A 14858-nucleotide genomic window follows, 5' to 3' on the forward strand; every position below is an offset into this window, starting at 1 on the left:
AATCAAATAAAACTAAAATCCTTTGGGACATGACCAAATTATCAAGGATTATTTAATTAAATTCTCATGCAAAAACTATGGAAATGATTTAATGGACAGTCAGAATCTCAGAGATTCTGCACTAGTTCTATATGGTAACTCAGAACCAAAACAGAAGTGGTTCCTACAAAAAGTAAATTAATGAAATAGAACCTCTCACTTCTCATTGTGCATATACGAACAAACAAATGACAGTCCAGCTGTGTTAAGCAACTGGTAATTCACATCTAAATGTCATCTATGTGATATAATGGGATAGATATAAACATTCATACTGCTGTATATGGATGAAATGTGGTAAGAAGAATACCTTTTGCTCAGCTTCCCGAGCAAGCTCAGTATGAAGCTCCTGTATCTGGTTACCAGACTCTTCACAAAGTCGGTTGTATGTTGCCTTTAATTCCTGGATCTGAGTAGATATCTGTGCCCTCTCCTCAGGTGACAACCTGTTGACAGGAAACATGTAAACTGAAATTGAACAGTTCTGTGTACATTACAACGCGGAACCATACAGGGCACCCCAGTACTTACTTATCCCCATTCTTGGCCAGGAATATCTGCATGGATTTCACAGCTTCTGAAATATTCTCCTTTTTTGAGAGCAGTTCTGCACTTAGCACCTAAGAGACATATTTTAAGGACATTGAAATTGATTCAAAATTAAAATCTGTTAGGTTTTCTATCTCCAAAAGTGAAATTTAAAACAAAGCTACACTTACAAGGGCCCTATCTGACCATGAATATTTATCATTTTCATGAATTCTGTATTATCAACAAAACCACAGTGTGTGGTAGGAAAGAAAATCGCTCAATTTCCCCATTAACACAGTCAGTGTTGATAGGGGAATGCCTCCAGCAGCGATGGGGTGTGTATGTGGTCGCAGGAAGCCTCCCTGGCCGACTAATGAGCATCCTGCTATGACTAATCTTTGTCCAAGCACCTGCGTGATCTGTATATGCCTACATGAGTTACAACGGGAGTGTTTAGCCCCCCCCCCCGAAATGTGTTGGCATTTGTTGCAGAATAAAATAGTTTTTTGGCTGTACAAACTAGTGTGGTGCTCCCATCTTTTCATTTTTTTGTTTGTTAAACTTCTTTATTAAACTAGAAGACAACTAATAAAAAGATCAATAGGTTTCTTGACATTCCCCCCAGTACGCATAAAAACGAATAGGAAAAAAAAAAATACTATACAGATGTATCTTAAGCCCAGTTATGTTTTTATTTAGTTCATTCTAGTGGAGTGGGAAAGGGTTAAAACCTCTGTCAGATTTTGAGTCTGTGTGCCTGTCCTGATGATCAGTGTCTTACTCAAAGTAAGGGAAGACTCAAAATTTTGAGTTGAAACTAGAATAGGCATGAAGGGGAAATCCCATTGGAAAAATGTATTCCAGTGCCAACAGATTAAAAGAGGACTTCCTTTCCTTTAGAGGTAGTGTATTTCCTCTCACTATCTCAAGACAGGATAACAATCTAATCTATTTAAACTAAACTATTCAAACTTTAGCTATACCTTATTAACTTATTAATTGGTCTAAGAAATGACGCAGTATGGTATGTACCTGTTTTTCTGATATGGATTTTTTTAGATCAGCACTGTCCACACCTCTTGCACTTGATACAACCTGAGCAATTCCTGCTACCCAGCCAGCAAGCTGTTTCAAACCTTCAACCTGCTTCTCCTTTTCTTCCTCAATAACTTTCTGGAAATACAGAAAAAAAAAGTCTAGTGAAAATTGTTAACCTAAAAATGACAGCTGAACTAACCTTAAAGTGGTAGTAAAGTCAGTAATTTAAAAAAAACTGCTGACAGGCAGGCTTTTTATAACAGAAGAGACCCTAGAGGTCTCTTCTGTCATAAACGTCCCCCCTGCCTGTCAACAGGTAATGTCACCTGAGCCGCAGCACAGCTCAGACCACATATACAGCCCACTCTGTGTGCCGCGGCGATGGGACTTTTGCGCACATGCACAGGAGTGACGTCACCCTGGCCCAGTGAATCAAGCAGTCAAAAATGCTAAACCTATAAGGAAGACCGGGTGAAGAAGGAAGCGCTGGGGACTGGGGAGAGCCCTGCCAGCGCATCACTGGAGGGCTCTATTTGTAGGCAATCTGTTATAATGTACTAGCACATAGTGCATACTAGTACATTATGACCTAAAATGACTTGCAGGAGAAACATTTTTTATTTTGCTCTCAAGACTTTACTACCACTTTAACAGGTAATTAAAGTTATTGTAAACGATAACCCTGTAAAACAAGTAAAACAACCCATTCAGTTTAAATTAGAAATGAAAGGCAAAACAATAGTGTAAAGATTAAAAAAAAAAAAAAAAAAAAAAAAACACATTATAAATACCCTTTCTCTCCCCCCCCTTTTTTTTTTTTTTTACAAATTTTTATTTAAGAAAGGAAGGCAGTTTCCAAGTTAAGTAGGAGAACATACACATAAAAATGCAAGTACAAAATGGATCCATCAGTATCCAATTACCAACACAGTAATCTAGGTCTGAGAAATGTTCCCCCTTTTTTTAAAATATCTTTTCTCAGCAGCATAGGAGCTGGGGGGGAGACACAGAAGCACACTGAGCTTCCTAGTGAAAGGCTGTGTGGGGGCTGGGGTTGGACTCCTGTGAGGACAAGTCTAATCATTGGAGAGCAGGCTGAGTTCCCAGCATAGCTAGAGAACTGACCACGGTGTCCTCTCCTGCTTAGTGTGGTCAGTTGTTAATAGGAAAGTAGAGGGACTGGCAGAAACACCAGGAATTTTACACAAAGAAAGCAATACAAAGAGAACAGAATACTTTTTCATACAAAGTACATGGTACAGTAGGCACATATCAGGAATATGAAATGTTGGGGTAACAAACACTTTAAATATAAAGAAATGTTAGTCTACAAGGCTTTACCTCCTCGCCCTCCAATCTCCGTAAAGAGTCACTGATGTATTTCACATGCTGAGTAGTCAAAGTCACCAGAGCAGTGTAGCGGGTACGCAGATCCATGAACTGGGAAAAAAATTAGGTCAATGTGGAGTCATTCAGAGAACCAGAAAAACATACATAAAACTTAGTAGCAGCTGCTTCTGCTTACTTCTTGAGTTATTATGTCCGAAGATGACAACATCCGTCTTCGTTTCATTGGAGACTTCTGTTGCGATTCTACAAAAGCCTTATATGTCATCAGCTGCAGTTCATAGTCCTGTGTCAGAAAACATTTGTTTTTAGATAGATCTAGAAATGGTTAGTTACATCTTGCATATCATCTACGTTGATCACGCAGAACTTAAACAACATTCATACAGACTTGAGCAGTGTGTTAAGTTTTATGTCACTAACCTTTACAGAAATGGAATATTGTTGTGAAAAAGTCTGACATTCATCCAGACGTGACCGATTCTGCTCTATTTCAGCAACTAGAGCCTTAGAAGGGAAAATAAAAGTATATGATAACGTATTGATACAGTGATCTAATAGAAGTGACTAAACTAATGGAGATTTGCTTTATAAGGGTGTAGAACACTTTCATTCTATTGTGATACTATGGGGGAGATTTACTAAAGCCGATTCACACAGAAACTAGTGCAGCTGTTCATATTAACCAATCAGCTTCTAAGTTTAGCCCCGTTCACAACGGAGCGACTTGTCAAATCGTATGACAAGTCGCTCCCCATTGTCGGCAATGGCACTTTTCAAATCGGTGCATCGCCGACTTTGCGGTGCTGCATCGAATTGAAAAAGTAGTTCCTGCACTACTTTTGTCAATTTTGTGTATGAAGCCACACAGTTGTCTTTCAAGTCGCACCTGGAGTCGCACTGACATTCAGCTTTGAAGTTCAAAGCCACATTCAATGTGAACGAGGGCTTATTATTAACACTTAATTGAACAAGCTGAAGTTAGAAGCTGATTTACTATGCACAGCTGCACCAGATTCTGTGTGCACCAGTTTTTGTAAATCCCCCCCTATGCCGCCAGCCTGAAAGGTGCCAGTTCCTGGAAAAATAGAAGCAATTCTTGTTTTGATAATTAACTGTGTGTAACATACTGAAGTATAAGCTAAAGTATGAACTTATACTGGCAAACACTTTTTTGAATCTAATCAGCAGAATGTAATTCTGCTGGAAATAAGTACAGGCAGTCCCCAGGTTATAAAAAAAAATGTAGGTTCTGTAGGTTTGTTCTTAAGTTGAATTTGTATGCAAGTTGGAACAGGTACACCTTTTAAGTGCAACTCCAGCCAAAAAATGATTTTTAAGTTTTGGATAGCATAGTTTAGGTTTAACTAGCCATGCAGTGATGTGGGATTGCTGACAGGTCTGCCGGACAGTAGGTGGCAGCATGCCGTGAGCAGCAAGATGGCCGCCAGTGGTTTCCAGGACCAGCGTGACATTATGCTACCTCTGTTCTTAAAGTGGATGAAAAACCGATTCATGAAATTTGAGCTGGGCACATATATCTGCAGTGTTTTCTTATCTAGCCCCATAGCACTAAGTCCCCTGACTTTCTCCTGCTCCGTTCTTCTGTTATCAGCATGATAACTTCTGACAAGTTCTCTGACACGTGATAAAACAGGCCTGAAATTGGTGTCAGGGTGGGTGCTATAAATAGATTAGCAGAAATCTGCTTTACGCTACAGGACAGCTCTGAAAGTCTCTGCCTATCTGGAGGGGCGTGTGCTTTTCCTCCAATCAGCTGTTTCCCAGTGTAATAAAAGACTTCTCTCACAGTGCAGAATGAGGAAGAGAAAATTCTAAAACTAGCTGCACATTCTAAACCGTATATAAAGCTGAAGATTCATCTTTTTTTTTCATCTTTGTGAATCATCTGAGGCTGTTCACTTCATTGGGTATATGTGAGGGTGTACATACACTTTAAGATCAAGTTGTCGAATGTTTGTAACTTGGGGACTGCCTGTATATGGCTTTTCATGTTCAAAACCACAACCAAATATGACATGTAATCATGGGCAACGTTCCCCCCCAATTTCATAAGAAAGATACAAAGTTTTAGATTTCTGGCCATCTCCCCCCCATTCTCAGACTTACAGGTTAAATACTCCCTTACCCAACTAGTATTTTTTTTGTTACTTACAACTACATCATGCCTACACTTCCTAGTTTGGGTCGGCAGTCATTACCCTTCAGGAAACGGGCTTGGAGTTACTGCTCCACACTGATTCCATTCCTAAGACCTACTCCCTATTGTGCCAGGCTGTACGTCCACCTCTTTCTGCAAGCCTAAGTGCAGGGAACATTGGACGATCGATGTTCCCAATCTGGACAATGACGACTGGGATTATCCTTTTCAGTACCTTGTCTCCGTAAGAGATAGATTGATTCAATTTAAAAGTGTTCACCGCAGCTGATAGGACCTTCTTTACCTAGCCAAGACCTTACACCTTCACTGCTACTATATACACCATATGTATTGAGGAAACTGAATACAAGATGTATCACAAATAATCTAACTATAATATTGTTGTAAGTGTTAACACGTGTCTCACCATGCAACTCATTGTATATGGGGTGTCTGATCTAAAAACTCATTAGTAACATTGTCACCAACACCTGACATTTCCTGTGAAAATGTATTATTTGTATTTTTTTTTTTTTATTAGAACAAAGTGTTCACCACATTTACTTGGTCCCGGTATGGGTGCGAAAATATGGGCCTACTGGTTCCGCGCTATTCCAGCCCACATGCAGACTTTAAAGTTGTCCCATAATTACTGACTTATGGACTTGAGTCTTCCAATTTATCTCTATGGTGACGGCCTTTACAGAGGCCCTGCTAGTTGAAAGTGTGCTTGCTGGGTCTGGTGGAGCCCTTAGCCCCCCCACAAGGTCATGAGAGTGATTTTGAGTATGTTGTAATTTTATGCTAGAAAACTTTAACTAGAAAATAGTTTTGCACTGGAAATTGTCTAATCCCCCATACCTGCAGTAGTGGAAATCTCTGGATAATTCAATGCTGTCCCTATGGCAATAGAGGTTGTCCAACTAAATTTGACAAAATCTGGAACCCAGATTTTACCATCCTCCCAAGGTCCTTTTAATGGTGTCCCAAGCCCACTTTTGCTAAAGCCTCAGAGCTTCCTATTTCTTAACCGCGTCTCTTTGAGTGACAGTGCCCCTCGCTTATTTACCTGATTTTCAGCTTCTATCACTGTGGAAACTTGAAGATCTGTTGTTATCCCCCTGTCCTATGATGCTGAATGCATTAATCTCTCCTAATCATGTCTTACCATAAGGCCTTTATGTGAGCGCAACCATTGGTAATTCAAGCACTCTGCTTAGTCTGTAATTGCAGAGCTGTATCTATTTTATTGAATGTAATATTTGCATTGATATTTTTTTTTGGGGGGGGGGGGGGTTGTTTTTCTCTCTGGTAGTGGTCTCCTCAACTGACTTTTGCTGTAATTTAAATATTCAATAAAAAATAAAAATCCATTTAAAAAAAAGTTTTAGATTTCTCCTGTGTTGTGTTAAAAGAGGTTTACCATTTGTTGATTGAGTTGCTCTGACAAGACTCTTCTGTCCTCTGACTGCCCTGGTTTCATCATTTCCTGCTGTGCTTTAGTTGCTTCTATCCACTGCACCAGGCTATCATGGTGCCTTCTGTAATTTTTCAGCACATCTTTGATTGCTGCAAGCTCCAAATGCCTGAAAAAAAAAAAAAAAAAAAACAGTAAAATTACAAATCACAATTTAAATGTTTTAATTAAAACCTAAAGCAGAAATTTCATCTGCTTAGATTTTACCTTCTCTTGTTCTTCCATTCCCCTTTCATCAACATGTTAATAGAATATTTAAACAAAGACTTTACATTTTTATTACATACCTTGCTTCTCTATGCAATGCAAACAGATCATGGCTAGTTGGAAGAGAAGGCAAGGTGCTGTGTACAAAGCATCATAATAACAGCAAAGCACCATACCCCAGTACACCTTAAACAGCCATAAGCTCTGATGCAAGCAGTAGGCTTGCACTTGAGGGGAGTTATACAAATATCAAAATTACTTGATAGATGGGTATCAGTCTAGAGTAGCCGGTAATCTTAGGAATTTCCATGCAGACTTTCCCTGGTAACACCCACATGTGATGCTGAGCCTCTATGAATAAAAACTAGAATTCATTGAAAGAGGTGGACCAGGGACAGTCAGGCTGGAAAAGAAAAAGGGCTAGATGATGTTGGAACTCTTCCAGCCAGGAAATGGAGCAGGCTCTATTTGACTTGCTAAAGTTCACAAGCATGCAGTAAAATCAGACAATGCCTTTTTAGTACAGGAGAAGAGCCTGTACAACTGAGCAAGACTACAGGCAACGCTGTAATTAAGCATCATAAAGGAAAAATAGACTAAGAAAAAAAACCTTGTTTCCAACTGGTTGTGCACTCCGCTCCACCGTTCTCGAAGTTTGGAGGTCTTTTCCTGATACTGGTCTACATCTAGATTGCGGTCTTGTGTTTTCTGATTTAAACGATCTCTCACTTCTCTAGCTTTAGCAACATCTTCTTCCAATGAAGAAATTATATTATCCTTCTCCACTGCCTCTCTCTTCCATTGCTGAAAAAAAAAGGTGCAAACTAATATTAACACCAGTTCTACATTGCTTTTTAAACATAAATCTCACAGACCCCTTACCTGTAACAAGACTTCCTGACACTGAATAGCTGCTGGATCTGCTGGGATAGTATCTTCCTGACTCAAACGGGCCTCATATCCTTTCACCAGAGCTTCTGCTCCTTGCAGACTACGAATAACCACATCTACTGTCTTCAGCCTAACAAAATAAAAATATAATTAATATCAACTAGCTCTTAAAGCAGCATGCAAGTCAGTCCCATAAACATAGCTAGAAATGTAGACAATTCGGCAACTAAAAGGATTATATTTACTTTTGCCTTAAAAGACATTCTCTACACAGCTCCACAACATGGTTGTGGAGTAAAGCACACAATAACTTTGTCTGTTATTCTCTTTAAAAACAACCAGTAAAGACTAAAATAGGATTTTTGTATTCACCACAAAATTCTTTTCTTAGGGGTCTACTGAGGGGCACAAGAAGTCTTTAAGCTTCAGGTTATTCTGCCACCTATAGGAGGATTGGCCACTGGCAAAAAAACTGTAGACTAACCCAGGAAAACCTTCCACTACCAGCATGCCTCCGTTTGTAGCAAAGCAGTACCAAGAGCATACTCAAAAACACAGAGGTAGAACTGTGTCCCTGAATAAACTCCAGGAAAATGTTTTTACAGTGAGCATAAAAATCCTATTTTCTTTCTCATCCTTCGGGTTGTCCAAAAGAACAAGGGGTGGGCAACACAGCTAACAAACACTAACAGGCCCAAGAAAAAACATCAAGAATTGGGGACTGCTGCACAAACAGCCATCTGAGGGACCTTATGCCATAAGCTTGCATCTGAGGAGACTGCAACATCCACCTGAAAGGACTTTGAGAATATGTGAACAGTTGTCCAGGTAGCCACCTTGCACATCTGCCCAGGACTGAATCTAATCTACCTCTACTATTGCTTCAAGATTTCTTGTCATTCCTGATAAATGATATACGCCACCACCATGGCATTGTCCGACTGAATCTGAATGAAATTACCTTTGCTTTTCCATTGCTGCAGAAACAGCCAAATTGCCTGCAACTCAAGAATATTCTCAGAAGACAAGGAACGTTATCAGAAGACAAGACTCCAACAAAAGCTAAGTCTTCTGCACCAACAAAGTGCCCAAGGGAAGATGCTCCAAAATACAGGAAGGAAGGACTTTTCTGCCTCCAGGACTGCATTACTGAGTCCACAGGCTAGAAGAACCTGGACCTCAGTCAACATGTACCACAACAGAACATTGCATTATGCCCAACATGAAATTGGGCAAATGCAAATGGTTAAAAAGAGGCTACAAACAGAACTTGGAGAATGCAGAGAGACAGCAAATGGCCTAGAAGAGAGTTTAAATCTGAGACTGGAGTGTCTGAAGTTTCTCCTCTGAACACTCTGGCCTGAAATGTGTCCTGCACTAGAACCAGATACTCCAAATGAAAAGCTGGATCCAACAAAGATTTCTGAAGGTTGCAGATCCATCTGAATTGCTGTTCCCTCAACAGGAGGTTGTCCAAGCATCCCACAACTGTTGGTGCAGATCCAAGGTGCAGATAATAGCCTAAAGCCAAGCATAGGAATCACTGATGCATTGACAAAATGGGGACATGCAAGTCTACTGATGTCCATGGGAGGCAGAAAGTCTCCCTGGTGAAGGCATGATTGGGGAGTTTCCATGCAGAAATTTTTGACTGGGATGAAGACATGAGTTTTGAAATTAAGAAAGGGGTAACCGACCCTTTGGGCATTGGAACGGTGAACAGGTTAAAAAAATGCTTGATCGGGAACAAAAGCTTTAAAAAGAAATCTGATAATCTATGTGGTGACACAGGAAGGTTGGAAGTGAGAAATGGAGAGCAAAACTCGTTTGAAGCTCTGGGAAACCATCTCCAACACCTAAAAGTCAGAGACAGAAGACTTTCCAAGAATCTGCAAAGCATAACAAACATCTGGAAAGTGGGGGAGCACCTTCATGCAGGATTAAGGCAGACTATGTGTGACATCTTGGACGGGGAGCCAAGTTTGGAAGGGGGGTCTTGACATGGGGTTAAGAGAGTAGATGAAGGAGGAGAAGTCTGTTCTTTAAGCTTGAGTTTTTTCTTTATGCTTAAGTGATCTTGCCACCAGTAGCATCCCTAAAGAGGAGTTCCAGCTGTTTCTGTGTTTCTGATCCCTCCTGTGTTGAATTGTATTGTAACTGTACTGTCTGCCCCCACGTTGTAAAGCGCTGTGCAAACTGTTGGCGCTATAAAAATCCTGAAAAATTTTAATAATTAAAAGTCAGCAGCTACAAAAAGTGTAGCTGCTGACTTTTAATAAACAGACACTTACCTGTCCCATGATCTAGCGATGTGGCCGCCTGAAGCCTCGCTTCTCTCCCTCTCCTCCCTGTGGCGCAGGCATTGTAATTGTGGGCACCCGGCTGTGACAGCTTGCAGCTTCACACCCGGGTGCGCACTGCGCGAGTCGTGCTGCGCGTCCTGAATGGCCAGGCAATCTTTTGGGACCTGTGACGTGCCCAGAAGATTGCAGGGAGAGAGGGGGGGGGGGGGAGAACTTCCGCTTGTGGTGCCACGAGTGGAAGTGGGAGCTGAGTACCTGCCAAAACTAGGTACTCGCCCCCGCCACCCCCCCCAAAAAAAATGACATGCCAAATGCGGCATGTCAGAGGGTCAGGGTTCCTTAAAGCGGAAGTTCCACTTTTGGGTGGAACTCCGCTTTAATTATATTGTCAAGGGCTTGTCTACAGAAACACTGTCCTTCGAAGTCCATGCGGATCAAATGTTTTTAAACAAGGTTTATGCATTCCAGCACTTTATCCAGAGTGTCCTATGCATATGAAATTACATGGGACACAGGCAAGAAAGGAGACAGCAGGCTTCTAGCAAACCGCCGTAGCTGAAATTTAACACTACAGGCATCTGATCCACACGTTTTAAAAGAGTGACCATACACATTGCAATCTAACAATACAATATTTGTACAACTATAGATTTACCAAAACCATTATGAAGATATATCTAATCAAGTCAATCAATTTGTATCCAATCAGGTAGGCCTAGCACTACATAGATGTTGATGGATCTAGGCAATTAAACAATCAGATTGTAACGCGTGTGTTAAGCGTCACCTCAGCAGTGGTCAGATCTTTTTTTAGGTTATTTTGATCAGTCAGGTATTGTTTGCCAAAGTAAGGTCACAGACAGAATTAGGTAAAGGGCAGAGTCTCTATAGCAAGAACAGAACTCTAGAAAAGTCTTCCAACCGCTTATTGGTTGGGTCCGTAAAGGCAGGTGTGTCCTCTACCAGAATAATAAGTGACTGATTAAGGCAAGACATTGCCAGATCCACAGTGGGAACAGATTACTTTCTGAACACAATCATCAATAAAAATGGATACAAAGCTATGCATTTGGGGGGGGGGGGGTCAAACAACTTGACAAAATGATTTCAATCACCGTAGAGACATAATAGTTTTAAATGACTCAAGGTTGAAGACTGGTACAAGCAATAGGCAGATCCTGTAGTTTCAGGGAGGAGCACACTATATCAATAAGACCCCTTTCACACTGGGGCCGTGGCCGAGTTTGCGGTAAAGCACCCCTTTACTCCCATGTTTCTGCGCTTCCAAAGCGCTTTTCAGGCGCATCGGAAATGCTGCCCATTCATTGCAATGGGCAGGGGCGTTTACAGAGCTCCCAACCCGCCACAAAGATGCTGCTTGCAGGACCTTTCCGAACGTCCCGCATGCACACCGCTCAGGTGTGAAAGCACCCATTGCAGAGAATGGGAGGCAGTTTCAGGCGCTTTACAGGCGCTATTTCTAGCGCTAAAACGCCTGAAAACTGCCTCAGTGTGAAAGGGGTCTAAGAGCTAAGAGTCTCTAAGAGTCGCTAAGAGTTAGAATCAGAGTCTCTGCGGCAGATGGCTACGCTAAGATCTTGGGCAAATCAGATGCAGAATCAACAGGAGAGAGTGCTTGTAAATCAGAGTCAGCAAATAACTGGGTAATTTGGATCATAAAATCTTGCATGACCATGGTAAAAACCTTAGTGGAGAGGATCCAGCCACACCCAATGAAGCCAAGGAGGACCCCAAGGACCAACGAAATCTAAGATACCATTCCAAACAATCCCTATCTATATAGCTACCTCGTATTTTAGGAAGCTCCGCCAGATGTTCTCCAGCTTCATCTGGAAAGCAGCCCGTCCCAGGATAAAATATTAAACTCTTTCTCTTCCGAAAGCTGAGGGAGGGGCTGGAGTCCCAGATGCTTCTTTGTACCACAAAGCAGTGGTGCTCACTCATATTGTTGACTGGTTTCACCATGCTTCATCCAGACTCTGGGTCCACCTAAACTCGATTGAGCACTGTGCTTTGCCGTGGACCCCCGCGGTTCATTGCAAAGCTCCATCGCTGTTTATCAACCTTACCCGCCAAACAATCCAAATCTGCGACCGATTAATATCATCTGGCGCCTTATCCAAACAATTGGGACTCATGACTCCCTTCTTTGGGACCCCTGCCTTTCCACCAGCTGTACACGGGTCAAGGTTTGGACATTGGCATAAGAAAGACTGTAGACGACTTGCCCAAGTGCTTCATGCAGACCCGTCCCTGCGGACAGACTCACCTCCCTGGTCATCCTCTTCTCTCCCAACGCAGTGGCTTCAGAGACAAGTCTTATCGTATTTTCCTACTCTCTCCTCCTTGTCCGATATTTTATCTGAACCGAAAGGACTCGAAGATATTTTAATACAGACTGATCCCCCAACACATGTAGTCTCACAACTTTTCTCCCTACTGCTCAATGCTTCCTCTTCTGACCTCCCATCATACACGCAGACTTGTGAGACAGAGCTGCACACTATATCATGCATAGACTGGAAAAAATGCTTCATTCTGACGCATAAGTTCTCTTTATCGACCAAGACCCAAGAAAAGGAGTTCACGTTAGTAAATATATGGTACAGGTGCCAAACGACCATCAGACATTTTCACTAGGGGTGCAACGGATCAAAAAACTCAGGGTTCGGATCGTTCCTCGGATCAGGAGTCACGGTTCGGATCATTTTTGGATCAACAAAAAAAAATCTCCCCCACTGTAATATCCACGTCATCTCCCCCACTGTAATAATATCCACGTCATCTCCCCCACTGTAATAATATCCACGTCATCTCCCCCACTGTAATAATATCCACGTCATCTCCCCCACTGTAATATCTCAGTCATCTCCCCTACTGTAATATCCGCAATCTCCCCCACCGTAACATCCACATCTCCCCCCTACTGTAATATCCACATACTCCCCCACTGTATATACAGTATAGGAATTAGGAAGGAAGACTATTAGACTAGTGTTGTTTAGTGCTTAGTGTTCTTTACCTCTTACAGAATACAGAATAGAAGCCGGCCAGATCAGATCCACGATGAGGGGTGATGACGCCAGTGCGCACTGCCGCCGCGTGTACCAAGATGGGCGCCGCTCCGGAGCTAGGCCGAAGCCACAGCCTTTCCTAAGCCCGAGGCAGCGGCGCACTCCGCGGAGCGCATGTGTGCCGATCCGAACAGGGTGAACCGTTCGGATCACGAATCGCTGAAGATCCGTTGTCCCCCTAATTTTCACCCATCTCTCCCAGATACCTGTTGATGTCTGGCTTCCAGAGGCACCTTGCTCCACATCTGGTGGGATTGCCCTCCTGTAAGGAAATTCTGGAAATCCATTTTTGATCTGTACTGTAGGCTGATGGCAACCTCCTTTCAACCCTCACCAGAGATAGTCCTATCTATGATCCCGGACCCTCTTAAATCGGCAAAAAAGATGTGCTGCGACACTTCCTGGCCGCAGCTAGGACAGTGATCCCTTGGCACTGGAGATCGACAGACATGCCATCCCTGGGGGATTGGTGTAATGGAGTGGATCGAATCAGAGACCTGGAATGTCTGTTGGACCAGGAAAATACAATTCTCCATTGCATGGACTTATTGGTCCATGTTTCGGTACTCTACAGCGTTTGTCTCATGGGCCGAACATGAATCAGACACTACTACACCATAGCCTAGATGGAGTGTCCCTTTACTTGCAATCTTGATTATGCTGCTCTCTTCCCCCTTTCTTTCTCTTGTACTCTCCTGTATGTTTTATGACAAATTCTAACTGCTCTTGGAGCATTAGTTATGCGATGTCTTCCCATCTTACGAAGACAATTTGTAATCTTTACAGCATATCATCCTCTTCACATGAAAGTGCCTAAGAACAATATGCGATGCCTTATTGGTTCACAATGTGCTCTTACACCATATATGGTTCTTGAACCACGATAGTACGGCTTTATGTTTGTCAATACCTGCTTTATGCTGTCTGGAATAGTTTTAACAGTTAATGACAGAGACTAATATAAATGCTGTGGTACTTTGACTGTTATGTACTTTACTTATATGAATATACCGATGTGAATTTGTTACCTTACGTACATGTTTTTTCTGATTTCTCAATAAAATACGATTGAACTAAAATATATGATACCAAGATTCCAGGCTGCAGACATTGGCACCATCCTAGGATGAACTTCAAACAGTCCCAGAACTGTTAGCAGAATGTGAGCTGGGGGCAAATGTTCCCTAACACCATCCCCCAGACATGTTGCAACTGCATGACGGTAAGGCATTATATAGGCTCAGGGTAAGAAGCATGGCCTCAGGAACTCATGAAACGTGGACAATTGGTAGCAGGTGAAGTTACGATAGCTGAAGATGATCAAAGTCACTGTAGCTGGGCAGCTGGAACACATCACAGACTGCAATCCAACATGGCTCTTTTCAAGCAGGAACAGAAACAGGGAGATGCTTCCTCAATGCTGTATGGTGGAAAACAGAGCAGGAAGCACACAAAAGTCTACCCAGTGGATGACATCAGCCATCAGTCACACCGTCTTAACCCCTTCCGCACCCAAACTGGCAGGAACAGAGATTAAAGGTGCCCATAAACCCTAAATAAGTGAGGTAACTCCTGATGTTTGGCCCAACCTACCTACTAAGGGAGTCTTCAGGGCAAGTGCTGAGGCAATGTAAGCAGCTCTGGACCTGGAAAGCACTCAACAGCTATCTTTTACCAGAATGCGGTCTGCAAAGCGCCCTATGAGGACACCAGTGCCCAAAAGACCACTTTCAGGCTATCCCAATGTTTAGTCTAGCAGGGTAAACACA

General features: G+C 42.3%; 1 protein-coding gene across 23 annotated transcripts in view; it reads right to left on the bottom strand.

Annotated features, from left to right (window-relative positions):
• MACF1 (microtubule actin crosslinking factor 1) overlaps window positions 1–14858 on the bottom strand; it is a 437650-nt gene that overhangs the window by 215277 nt on the left and 207515 nt on the right. For all 23 annotated transcript variants that reach the window (XM_073615331.1, XM_073615324.1, XM_073615314.1 and 20 more), the window contains 9 exons: window positions 7683–7821; window positions 7411–7604; window positions 6540–6702; window positions 3379–3462; window positions 3134–3241; window positions 2950–3048; window positions 1603–1743; window positions 571–659; window positions 350–485 (listed from right to left, as the gene is read on the bottom strand). In XM_073615331.1, coding sequence (XP_073471432.1) covers window positions 350–485; window positions 571–659; window positions 1603–1743; window positions 2950–3048; window positions 3134–3241; window positions 3379–3462; window positions 6540–6702; window positions 7411–7604; window positions 7683–7821 — 1153 coding nt within the window. The remainder of the gene's footprint in view (window positions 1–349; window positions 486–570; window positions 660–1602; window positions 1744–2949; window positions 3049–3133; window positions 3242–3378; window positions 3463–6539; window positions 6703–7410; window positions 7605–7682; window positions 7822–14858) is intronic.

The sequence above is a fragment of the Aquarana catesbeiana genome, linkage group LG02 (assembly GCF_042186555.1).
Source record: "Aquarana catesbeiana isolate 2022-GZ linkage group LG02, ASM4218655v1, whole genome shotgun sequence".
NCBI lineage: Eukaryota > Metazoa > Chordata > Amphibia > Anura > Ranidae > Aquarana > Aquarana catesbeiana.